Source organism: Arachis ipaensis, chromosome B01, assembly GCF_000816755.2.
Source record: "Arachis ipaensis cultivar K30076 chromosome B01, Araip1.1, whole genome shotgun sequence".
Lineage (NCBI taxonomy): Eukaryota > Viridiplantae > Streptophyta > Magnoliopsida > Fabales > Fabaceae > Arachis > Arachis ipaensis.
This window is the reverse complement of record NC_029785.2, coordinates 39,514,618-39,527,983: the sequence shown is the minus strand read 5'-3', so window position 1 is coordinate 39,527,983 and position 13,366 is coordinate 39,514,618. Positions and strand designations below refer to the sequence as shown.

General features: G+C 32.1%; 2 protein-coding genes across 2 annotated transcripts in view; one reads left to right on the top strand and one right to left on the bottom strand.

Moving 5' to 3' along the window:
- Window positions 3,839-10,256, bottom strand: LOC107629177 (ATP-dependent Clp protease proteolytic subunit-related protein 4, chloroplastic). The gene is made up of 7 exons (XM_016331898.2): window positions 9,875-10,256; window positions 8,776-8,979; window positions 7,748-7,803; window positions 6,617-6,743; window positions 6,433-6,510; window positions 5,840-6,089; window positions 3,839-4,260 (listed from the first exon to the last, which is right to left on the bottom strand). The coding sequence occupies exons 1-6, from the start codon at window positions 10,160-10,162 to the stop codon at window positions 5,883-5,885; spliced, it is 960 nt and encodes a 319-aa protein (XP_016187384.1). The 5' UTR covers window positions 10,163-10,256; the 3' UTR covers window positions 3,839-4,260; window positions 5,840-5,882.
- The window catches only part of LOC110265825 (vegetative cell wall protein gp1-like), a 1,258-nt gene continuing 824 nt past the window's right edge, over window positions 12,933-13,366 (top strand). The window contains exons 1-2 of the mRNA XM_021109166.1: window positions 12,933-12,965; window positions 13,292-13,347. Coding sequence (XP_020964825.1) covers window positions 12,933-12,965; window positions 13,292-13,347 — 89 coding nt within the window. The remainder of the gene's footprint in view (window positions 12,966-13,291; window positions 13,348-13,366) is intronic.

The following is a 13,366-nucleotide window of genomic DNA, read 5'->3' as shown; positions in this document are numbered from 1 at the left end:
CTGATGCACTCGACAAGCAGAATCAAGCCGGAAAGGAGATTGGTGGAGGTACGAAGAATTGTTCGAACATCACAGTAGAGGAAAATATTCCACCAAGTGTAGTTAATGAGATCCACGCTAGTTTGGACGGGAGTGGTAAGCAGCATGTTGGCATATGTCTGATGAGGGGTGATGCAGTGCAGGATCCAGATTTAGAGGATGAGAATACAATGGTAGAGGAAACTGGGTTGGAGGATGAAGGGGCTGTAAGAAACTTAGAAGATTCGGGGGACTCAGAGCAGGACGCAGACGATGAAACTAATCAAGATGAGCACAGAGGAAGTTGGGATAAAGATATGGCTGAAAATAGGGCTGCTTGAAATCTGACGGTCAAATCAGGAGCTGTTTTATATGACGAGGATGAGGACATTATGGCTATTCTTCAAACTCGGAATGAAGTATTGGCACAAAAAAGAAGGCAAGCAAAATAGAAAGAGAAAGTAAGAAGGAGCCGCCCCAAAAACCGGAATAAGGTGTGTAATAAGGTTTTTAAATGATTTAGTTCATGGAATATGAGGGGTTTAAAGGGTGTTGGAAAGTTGAAAATGGTAAAAAATTTAAGCGTAAAAATAATGTGAATATATTAGGATTGATAGAGACAAAGAATGAGGTAATTACTAAGTTTGATGTAGTACAATTTTGGGATAATGATGCGGTAGGTTTGGAATTTGTGGGATCGGAAGGTGCTTCTGGAGGTTTTTAATAATGTGGGATGATATAATGTTTAGATTGAGTAATTGCTACAAAGAGGAGAGATGGTTGTGTATAGAAAGAGAATTGACAAATAATAATTTTCATTTGTGCGGTTTGCTTGGTGTATGGTGCGTATACAAGGAAAGAGAAGCTTGCTGTGTGGGAAGAGCCGAGTTTTTTTTTTATCGGAAATATGTCAAGTTCTTCTTTGCTACATGGTTGTCTTCAATGAGGTTGTGCAGTTGGAAGAAAGGAAAGATGCTAGTGTGTTAAGAGCAATATGGAACTGGTGGATATAGAGCTAAATGACCGTAAGTTTACGTGGTTCAGGAGTCAATCGTGCAATCGAATTGATAGAATGTTAGTGAGTTTGGTTTTATTGTTATCATTTGGAGCACTTAGTTGAAAAGGAATGACAGAATCTTCAGAAATCAAGAAATAGGTATTGCAGGAGTAGTTAGGAGTTACAAAGAGTAGAGTGATATTTGATCTTTTGGGTTGTTGATGATTTTTGCCGAAGATGATTAGGAATTAGTTTAGTTTATATGTTTAGTACTTTTTCGTTGATGCTCCACTTTGTTGTGTTGAACTTTTTGTTTCAAAAAACAAATGCATCTATTTTTGTAGTTGATTGAGACTTGTTTGTGTGCTTGTTCTGAATTGAATTCGTGTGTCGTCGTTGTAATTACTTTCGGTGTCATTCTGAGTTAAATGTGTTGTGGTTGTTGTAATTAACTTGGGTATGCTATAATTAGGTCATATAAGGTAGTTGTAGTGATTTTGGTGTTATTTAAGCCACTTTCATGACTTTTTCTGATCCAAAATTGATTTGGATGTGTTTTATTGTTGATTGAATCTTGTTTGTGTGCTTGTTCTAAACTAAGTTTATGTGTCGTTATCATTAAGTAATTTCAGTATTATTTTGAGTTAAATGAGATGTACTTGATCTCATTAACTTGGATTTGATGTAATTAGGTCATACAAAAGAGTTGTAGTAGTTTCTGTTGTCATTTAAGCTATATTCATGACATTTTCTTATCAAAAATTAATTTGGATGTATTTTTATGGTTGATTGAGTATTGTTTGTGTGCTTGTTCTGAATTGAATTTGTGTGTCGTTTTCATTAAGTAATTTCAATGTCATTCTAATTTAAATGTGGTACACTCGATCTCATTGATTTAGATTTAATTTAATTAGGTCATACAAGAGAATTGTAGTGGTTCTAGTGTTGTTTAAACCATATTCATGACTTTTTCTTAATTTGATTTTTCTTCCTATTTGTGTTTCTTATTTTAGTAGAAAGACCTGCACTTTTAAAATAATCTTTGTAAAATTTTTACCTTTTTTAAATATGTTGAAAGTTATCCCAACTTTTAGCACAAATTGCTCATCAACATCACAAAAAATACTGAAAAGTTACAAGTACGACACCATTGTAAACTAACAACAACACCGAAATTGTTCATATTCATAATCAAAGAATTTCATCTTATTACTAAATGAAAATCACATAAAAGTAAAAAAGAAACACAATAACTAATTCTATTTAACATCGAATGTGTAGCATAAGAACTAACATCAACCATAAAATCATATATCAAAGTAACCACAACAAAATATACAGCACCGAAATTAATTACCTTGCACCAAATTATGTTTTAAACAATACAGAAACTATCATTAGGCGTAACAAAAATAGATTGATCGAAAAAACAATTCAAAACTCTTAGATTCCATTCAATTCAAAATCTTTAATCATCAATATTGATTTTCACAAAAAAAAAAAAAAAAACGAAATTATTCAACTCATATACAAAACTACTACACGAGCATTAACTACTCACGAACTAAATTAATCAAAGGAACGAATCAAACCTCGTTGACTTGATTCAATTCAAAACAATGATCCAATTCGCCCTGATTCAACTGATCTGGATTTGCATTATACATTGTTTTCGAAAACAAAACTGCTATAATGATCTCTTATTACTGGTAAGACAAATGCTTTTTGTAGGTGAAAAGTTAATGGCTGTGGTGCGTGGCATTGAAGTGGCAGTCCAATTCATCCTAAAAGAATATATGGGTCACTTGGCAGACACTGCATTCAGAACTATGGAGAAAAGCATAATGGCTTGGCAAAAGGAAAATAATAGGAGTCAATGAGCTCAAAACTTTGTACGGAACAGGTTAAGGAACTTCATACAAGAGGTGAGAAATCTAAAATTTATCATGGCCAAAACTAAGGACTTCACATTCATAGATGGAGACAAGTAGCCACAACTGAGGATGACTTTCAAGTAATATGGTATAAGTAGGATGTCAAGAGTATGGGACAGGATATGGGTGTTGGAGGTATAATAATCAAAACTACTAATTTTTTTATGGCAATGCCGAAAAGGGAATATTTAGTTTTGAATGTGGGTCATATATATTTGTGATTCATATGGTGTAGTCATGTTTTTGTTCTGGTGTACTATTAAGTACTATCTAAAAGGTTGTAGTACTTGGTTTGTTTTGTTTGGTGGAGGAGGAGGAGGCAAAAACGGTTATAACAATTTGATTTAATTTGGTTAAGTATTTTTTGTTGTTGTAAAACTTTAGTTTATTTTATTCGTGTTTTTACAAGTTATTAGAAATTTAGAATAAATAAAACCCAACTTGCATTTAACAAAAGGAAATCAAAGATGAATGAATAAATAAGCATTTTTTATCAAAAAAATTCAACAAATTCACCCATGAAAAAATAAAATTGTTTATATAACAATAAAAGGTATGCTATAGTTAATAAAATTATCCAAACTCTAAAAACTATTAAAAATTCTTAAACTATCCTCTTCTAACTTAATCTAACTGATTTCCTAACTACAATCTAATTTTACCTCTTCTAATTTTGTGGTCATAAATGATTATTTACACAATAAAATTGATTACTTAATTCAAATTATATTTCTTCTACAAGCATTTAGAGTTTTAGATAAAATTGTAGATAATGTTTTAACCCACCAAAGTTTCTGTCAACCAAAAAGTTGGACTCGGATTTTCGTAATTTTGTTGAATGTTATATATGTATCATCAAAAAGAAGAACAAGAAGTAGTCAATAGCGTATAAGTGTCTACCAAATAGCGTTTTTTATTATTAAATTATATGTTTAGCAACCAAGCATTAAATGAACTATCTAATAACGAGTACATTTACATAATTTTTGGGCTGAAAATAAGCTGATCCAAACACTAGCTTATTCCAACTTTCATTAATTCTAGTTTTGGCAGCAAAACTTTATAAAATTTAGAATAAAATTAACGGGAATACAATCACGCACAACATATTACAATGTAGACAGAAATAGACATCAATGCCTCTTGTTGGGGGGAGGCAAAAATAATTTAACGGTATTAACACCTAGATTTTGATTTCTACTAGTTGCTTCTTGCTTGGACAAGGGTTTGGCATGGCATGGTTTCAGATCACGGCTTCTGGTCTTCTACGTCTTCCATTTGAGCTGACTCGCATTTCCCAGTCTCCATTGTCTGTAGTGAAGAAAACAACTTTCAGATATATCAGAACAATAGCATACTCACACAGCTTACTCATATGCTGAACCAAGAATAGATCCACTTATTTGATCATTAGACTTTACTACAACGTGCATAGATTTTGGGTTCGACCATTGATTAGAATTTAGATACTCTTATAGAACCCCCCATCTTGTGAATCAATGATTCAGTTTAATTATTTTAGCAATTTTTACTGTTTTGCTCAATTTTCAATTAGGTCATTATAGTTTAGAAGTTTCTAATCAAATCCAGTGTGTAAAACAAAAGTTCAATCAAATCCATACATACTGTTACAAAAATGTCAAATTAGATAAGTTAATCCATGAACACTCACATCCTGCATGGGCCTAATCATTTCCGAAAGATAAATAAATAAATAAAACCGAAAACAAGAATATAGGTATGAGACATGTCACTTAGGAACCAACCAATCTTATAAAAAATAAAAAAATAAGTTGTGTCTCCGCACAGTCTCTCTATATCCTTCTTGTCAGGGAGGACACAAAATATACTAATTCAGTATCACAATCTATGTTTCAGTGTCCTGTCCTTATAAACAAACGCAACCATATAATCTTAGATAATGCATAAAATATACAGTAAAGACGAAAGGACAATCATATGTGCAAGGCTCATAATTCCAATCTCTCTCTTGCATCCGTAGGTGGCAAGTGTCCAAAACAAGCAAGCAACTAACCAAATATCAAATTATATAAAGCCAAATAAAAGTAAGACCATTCCCCCACCCAGTCACAACCTAAATCTAGTGGCCACACTCATCTCAATCAAGCAGCAATCTCACCCAAAGTGTTCTATGTGTCCGTTCTCCTTGAGGCTTACTTTTTCAGATTTCACGGGAGAGTGGGTGGGGAAGAATTGCATTTAAATAAAGTACAGGCAATAACTCTCCTAATAAAGAAAGTCTTTATGCTTGCACCTAGTAGTGGAATAGAACATAATAGGAAAACTGTATAGGTTGTGGATGCCAATGTCAATAGCACCTTACTGCTTTATATCATAAAGGGTTGAGAATCTTATTGAAAGCATGGTGTGCCCAAAAAGTTCAACAAATTTAGAGGTTCCTTGTTTCAGCACAAGTATCAAGCACTAACTCGTGGCTAGTGCAATCATGGGGGCAACTTTGGACAATTAATCATTCCATAGACACAGAAAAAACCGTTAGAGCTTATTGAGAATGTAAACATGACCGCAGGTGACCACCTAACTGACTAATGCTAGCTACACATTCATTCTCACAAAGAACCTGACAAAATGATTATGTTGGTTGAAGGATTGGTTATTAGACTAGGGCAGTACACTTTGCTGTAAGGCTGTCATATATAACTTGGAGGTTATGTCAAATCCTAGAAACAAACTCTGTTTGCAAGGATATAATGGAATATATAAACCCTTGCACTACCCCATTAGGAAGGAGACTTGAGCATTGAGCTGCCCTCTTTTACTAATATGTTGGAGGTGTTATGGATCCATTCAATTTTGGAGCTACAGGAGCTGTTTAATACGACAAATTGATAACTCCAGACGTACTTACCTGAAAAACTCTTTAACAACTAGCGATTCAACCTCTCGAACAGCTAAATAAGCTGTGCCTTTTTGAGGTCAGAAACAACTCCATGATCCTCGGTGAAAGATGTGAGCACCAAAAGTAACTTTGAGACAGCAAATACCTTATCTATGATACCATATTCAACAGCTTCACTTGGACTAAAATACTTTGGGCGCTGAATATCAGCTTCAATCTGCTCAGGTGTTTTTTCAATATGCTTTGCATATAATTTAACCTTGAAAAATGGAAAGAATTAAGTGAACTTTTGTTGTTATAATCTGTATTCTTTAAATCAATATTAGTTCATGATAATGAATGAAACCCTCAATCATAAGGGTCCATATTTAAACCTAAAACATGCATAAATACACTATGAAGCCCAAACATATATATATAGTCTCAAACATAAGTAATCATTCATAATTGCAGCCTCTGGTTGAAGGGAACAAGAAAGCGTTAAGCCATAGCTCTACCACACACAAAATAAAGCATCAGGCCACATAACTTTTCATAATAATGATCACATAAAGTTGAACCGACACACATAAAAGTATAGAAAAGATCATTATTGTTCTAACCAATTCTGTCTTCACATTATTGACTTCTTTTCTTGCAAGGTTAACATCCGTTGCTTGTCCTTGAAACCTTGCTATTGGCTGCAAATTGAAAATTATAATATGTTAAGATGTTCTAGAATTGTGGAAAAGATCCTCAACATAATCAACATAAACTAAGTATAGAAAGAAATATTCTAGATCATACCTGTCTTATCATTATTGTTGATGATGGCAAAGCAGAACGGTTTCCCTTTGCACCAGAAGCCAAAAGCAAAGCTGCTTCTCCCCAAGCATTACCAACACAAAGGGTAAATATAGGAGGCTTGACATACCTATAACAAGACTTAGCTAGATTTATAAACACAAACTTTCAACCAGAAATTGAAGTTGTGAACAAGTTACACAATAAAAAGATATAATAAACATTTCATATTGTGTGAAATTAAAAACTAATAAGATGTAATAACATAATGATTTTAATGCTGGGCCTTCATCGGCAAAAGTTGGTAATTAACTTCTACCATTCTATTTGCCCATGAGAGTTGAGGGTAGAAAAGAAGGAGCTTTCTTTGATGGGAAAAGTATATTTACATCCTTAGTGGTCCAAGATTCTTACAAAAATATTTTTATTATCATCTAAGAAGATGGCAGATGAGTGGAGGAAGAGCACCTTAGTCCCTAGCTACAAGAATAGGGAATATACAAAATTGTGAAAACTTCAGAAGAATCAAGATCATGAGTCATACCATGAATGGGAGAGGGAGATAGAATGGAAGTTGAGACAGGAGACACAGGTTCTAGAGAACCAATTTGGTTTTATGCTATGTAAATCCACCACTGAAATTATATACTTGTTAAGAAGAATGGTGGAGAGGTATTGGAGTAATATAAAGGATCTATGTATGGTGTTTATTGATCTGGAAAAAAGCATATGATAGGGTTAGGGTAGAGTTTTAAGAAAGTTTTCAACCCGCAGGTAGGGTTAGGGTAGAGTCCAAACCCTACCCTACCCTACTCATTGCCAGCCCTACTCTTCAAGGATCTGCCTAAGAATTTCAAGTTCAAGGTCATTTAATGTTGCAAGAAAGCATAAAGAGGAATGGGATAAAATGAAAGAAATGGAAAAAGAAAGGATGAATATGGCATTTCATACTATTATTTTATATATTTTTGCATGGAGCACCAACATCCTGATTTTAGGTTTCCCCACCGAAATCAGAACAGAAAAGAAAATAAAGAGTTGTTAAACATGTTCTCAACTAAAAGACATCTGTCAACATAAGTAACATAAAGATAGACAAGATGATAAAAAAAAAAAAAAAGCATAGATATTAACCTCATCACATCATAAATTGCAAATGCTTCGGTCTCATAACCCAACTTCTCACCTCCCTGAAAGAAGTAAATAATATCCTATTAAAGTAATCACCAACATATAGGGATCATTATTTTAGCATCTTATGGGAATCATTTGCAATACTTTCTGCCTTGCAAAGAAAACCGGCAAGGGTTAGCACAATTTAACACTTTAGTGCCCAAAAATGAAAGAATTACAATCCAGCTATGTTGATTTATTCTAAACACAAACACACCTGATATTGTAAAGTTTACTTGTTCTTGGAGTTATTGTTGTATAAGATACTAGAAGATACATATTGGTTTTTGCATTTTAATGATTTCTTCATTTGGCTATGCTATTCAAAGGCGTGAATTGATACACTCATCTTATATTACTTGATTTTTGTTATCCATTTAATGCCTATTGGTGTTCCAAAAGTTTCCTTTCTAAATGCTGGGTTGACATATAGTGCAACATTAAATAATTTGCAAACAATAATCTATGATCCAGCAATAATGTGCATATCATATCAAAATCAAAACCAAAGTTGACACATTTAAGAAAATACAACTCAATGATTGACCAACTCTTGCAATGTTTTGGGTGAAAATAAGACAAAACTATGCTTAATGGCCACGCTGGTGACTGCAAACGGGAATAACATCCAACTACAGTCTTTCATTATTCCTGAATTAAATGCATTTATACTAACAAATCAATTTTACTTCTAAAAGAGTAGTGCAATTTAAACTACCAAATCTACTCCAGTATCTCCCTCCGATACATCAACTCCTCAGTCCCTCTCCTCCTTTCCCAACTTTTCATTTCCTATTCCTCGTCATAACATTTCCTACTTCTGCATCAAACTACTCCTTTTAAAGTGCTATTTGCATTTCAGTGATACAAATGCTTCAACCCAAATTAGTAAATACAAAGAGCAGACGTCAAGCTATGAAAATTGAGAAATACTTTTCATGAACATGAAATGACAATATTAATAACACATCATAAAGAGTGCTACTTACCTTAGTTGTCCCAGTGGAGTTTATGTATAGGTAAATAGGCTTTTGCTCATCTTCATACTGAAGGTAAAGAAATTCAGCTAGTATTAACTCTGTAACGGATGGAACAAGAGACATGCCCAAATAAACAATTCGATTTTTGTATAAGTAGGAAGCTAAATCTGGTGGAGGTTGCTCCCATGCACTTCCTCTAGAGAAAGGAATAACCTATTCATAGACAAGAAGCAAAAAGGAACAAACCAACATGAATTGTTGTACCAAGTTAAATCAATTATTAGCATAACAATAACATTTCAGAACGGAATCATATATGTTATGAAATATTTGTTCATGATACTGCACAGCCATGACCATAAAAAACTTTGCTATATTAAACAAAACAAGAAAATCTATCAGCATGCTAGAAGAAAAGAAAAGAAGAAAGAAGATACATGTTTTGGAAACCAGGCAACAAAAGAAATTACAAAAGTAAAGAATGAATAGAGCTCCCTATCATCTCCAGTTATCCACCAAAGAGGCAATGCAGAAACTATGCTGACCACCATTGACAAAAGCACTATCTCCCTATCAAGCACAAGGCAAACTAGCAAAGATCTTCTTATCTTGCAATCTAAGAGCCAATTTTATCTATTCTTTTCCCTTTTTTTTTTTCTTTTAAACTTGCATAAGGAAATATTAAAAAACTAGAAAAATCCAGAATCCCCTTTTCACTATTTTCTTCATCACATCCTGAAAGAAACACATGAAAAAAAGGTAGATGAAACATAAACAAAACAGACTCGAAGCATTTGTGTTGTAATAATTGGAACTACGTAGAAACATGCCGGTCTGTCCTTTATAATTATAGCAAAGTTTATACTTCAAAGTCTACAGATTTTGCACAACTTATCAAAATTTTAAATAAATAAATAAACAAATAAATACCCTGAGACCATTTACAGCGTGTATTATATATACTATAACGTGCAAACCAAAATTCACAATTCAAACTGTAAAATTTCATAGAGATACATTGAAAGTTTCAACTTTCACGTCAATGTCTTGGCTATTCAATAATGTGAAATTCGGTTGGAGAAAAGAGGAAGGTGTTGGAAGAGTGTACCATAGTAACGACGCCTCGTTTACCCTTGATGCCACGAAACGACGCCGGATTGAGAGAAGAAGGGCGTAGCTTGTGGCCGGCGAAGGGGCTGGAGGCGCTGCTGGCGGAGGTGGCGAAAGGGGCAACAAAATTGGTAGAGAGAGAGGCTCTGAGGGCTGCGGGGGAAGAGGCGGAGGAGGAAGAGGAGTTGAGGGCTCTGATGGGGGGACGGATTCTAGAAGAAGATGGAAAGGGGAGTGTCGGTCTGTTGAGGGAGAAGGTGGAAGCTGCGGTAGCAGCAATCTCCATAGCTTCCAAGAGTTGTAACTTGGAAGTCTCTCTGTGGTTGTGTGGGTAAGTCAGAAAGACACAGAAAAAGAGGGAGTGAGGAGAGGAAGGAACAAAGTCACGTCTTTGGAATGGTATTATTGGGCTTCCCCAATTCACAAAATAGACAGTTATAATGATTGAGGTCCAGCCCAGTTATGTTAAGGAATTGGGGAGATCTTCAATGACTGAATGGATCAAACCTTTTTTATGACCTATAGGCTATTTATTTTGTTTTTATCAATAATTAAATATTAGTCATCTTATACTTTGTCACTAAAAAATTTTAGCAATAATTATATAATTATTGGTAAAAAATTTTAAAAGCAGCAGAAAATATATGATTATCACAAAAAGTAAATTGAATAAGTCTATGGTGGCCATTATGTTATTGCCATAAAAAATTGTCACTAAAAATGATTTTTCCTGTAGTGTTTATCTCTATGAAGCACGGACATTTCTTTATATTTGTCCAACACACGTGTCTTTTGTGTCCAACCGTGTCTTAATAAAAATAAAAAATCTTTCTTTGGATACGTTTGAACACACCTAAATATCATCACGTGTTAGTGTGTCCAATTTTATTCTTAATATATATTCTTAAAATGAGTTTAAAAATAATATATATTATTAATTATTAAAATAAAATATATTTTAAATACTTTATATAATATAAAAAAGATATTAAAAATTAATTTATATTTTAATATCAGTAAAATATTAAAATATCATTAAAATTTATCTAAAAAATATTTTATATTTTATATATATATATATATATCGTATTTTTGTATCATATAAAAATTTTAAATTTACATATCTACATATTTCATATTGTGTCATATTCCATATTTGTATCAGTGTTTATGCATCATAGATTTATCTAAAAAATCATTAAAAATAAAAAAAGATAAATTACTAATGGTTGTAAGGAAGGGTATAATTGATATAACATTTGAGGTGAAGGATAAATGTTTAAAAGGTAAAGTTTCTTTAAGTAGCAATGAAAAGATAAGTTAAAATTTGAGCATATTTGAAGATGTAATGAAATTTTTACTTTGAAAAGTTAATTTTTAAATTGAGCCATAATGTCATTTTTTTCAATTGAAATGTGTTTAACTTGAATTTTGTACTGATTAATTGACATATTTTTTATAGATTTTTTACGAAAGGTGAATTTTTTTTATTTTTCTTTAAACTTTTACATTTATAGAAAGCAATTTAGGATATGAATAATTACTACAGTTACAAAAATAAACTAAACCATCATTTTTTTTCTTCTAAACCCACATGAAACATACTTTGTAAATATGATTTAACTGTATGTTAGATAATACAACTTCTCCAAAACAATATAAAAAGTGCAAACTATAAATGTAGGAAATATCAATGCTTTATTTTTAGGCGAAAGACCACAACTAGCACTTTGGGTGAGTTTTTATTAACATGCTGCAATTATTTAAATTCTAGAAAGTTGGTATAATTAATTAAGGTGGATACTACAATGAAGATTTTATAATTGTCTTCATGTGAATATATTTCTTTTTGACCATTGAATGATGGATTGTATGGTTAGATTTTGATATTTATAAAAGTGTTATTTTTATTTAAAGTGTGGCTAAATAAATAAACTACACTTTTAACCAAAGCATCTTCATAAGAAGATGTTTTTGCTATCTTCATTGTAGTATCCACCATTAATTATTGTAGTATAGTTATCATTAACGAAGAATAAAAGTTCAAGGGGAGAAAAAAGCTAAAAGTTGAAAGATATTAATTTATGTTACAAATTATATTGATGGTCTATATAAATGTCATCCAATAAACACGTAATGGTTATACTTGTTTTAGATATATTTAAAATAAATTAGTCCAAAAAATAAAATTTTGTTCAGCAGTTGTTATTGTCTTTTTAATTATTGGTAGCGGAACAATTATGACCTATTTTTTAGAGGATATAAATGTTTTTGATAGTTTTTATTTTGCTGTAATTTCTATGACAATCGTAGGTTACGGTGATTACTCATTTAGTACAGTAGTTGCAGGAAGGTGTATTTCAGCAATTTGAATTGCATTTAGTGTTGTTACATATAGTTATGTAGCTTCATATCTAACTAGTCTTATCCTTCCTCCTTAAATTGTATTTTGTAAATTGTACAACGATATTGTACAATGATAATAGATGAAAGCAGTTTTTTTTCCACACTTTTTTTCTCATAATATATTTATTTAGTTTACATACACAACAATTACATCGTGTGAGCATAAAAATATAAAAACATAGTTAACAGAAAAAATGAATTAAAATATAAATGAAAACTCATATTGTTCAAATAAAATTTGGTGTATATAGTAGTAAACCGATTACAACTTAAGATAATATCATTAAAACAACTCATAAGAGACCTCTTATTTGGGAACAACCACCAAAAAAAGTGTAGCTAACACAAAAAACATCACTGCCAATATCAATTTGCACATAAAAATTAATTGGAGGAGAATCCAATTGCACTCCTGAATAGTACAGCCTGAAATTCAAAGGATTTAAACTAATTATTCATTGTAAAATAAATTAAAAAAAAAAGAGAAGTTGAAACTTACGAAACTTAAAAGCACATTTCTTGATCTGAATTCTCCTATTACATGTTGCCGTAACAATCAAAGATTAAAGAGTGTGTAACTCACCGAAGAGCAACACTCAATCCGAGGTTCAAATGCAAGGTTCTATTAAAAAAAATAAAATTACTGAAAAATGGATTCCCAAAAGGAGTTGATTGATCAAGAGGCAAAATCCAAGCAAACATTACCTAACTTTAGTGAGTATATTTTAAAAATTTACAATTTATACTTTTTATCAAAATTTTTTTTTTTTTTGTAAATTTAGAACAAATTATAATTTCATAAAAATGACCAACAATATATACAATAATGAACCCAATAATGAAATCAACCATCATCTCTTAATACTTTTAAATTCAACAAAAACGACAAAAAATCCAAAAAAATAAGGCCCATAATCTATCTTCAATAATTGATTTCCACCTTATTTTAGAATTGGAACTTTAAAATTGTTGATCCAATACTTTTTTTTACACTTTATTTTTTTTACAGGCCTATGACTATGTTGGAGAGGCTGAGTTATCCCCACCACCATCACCGCCACCGCCGTCGCCACTCCCACCATCA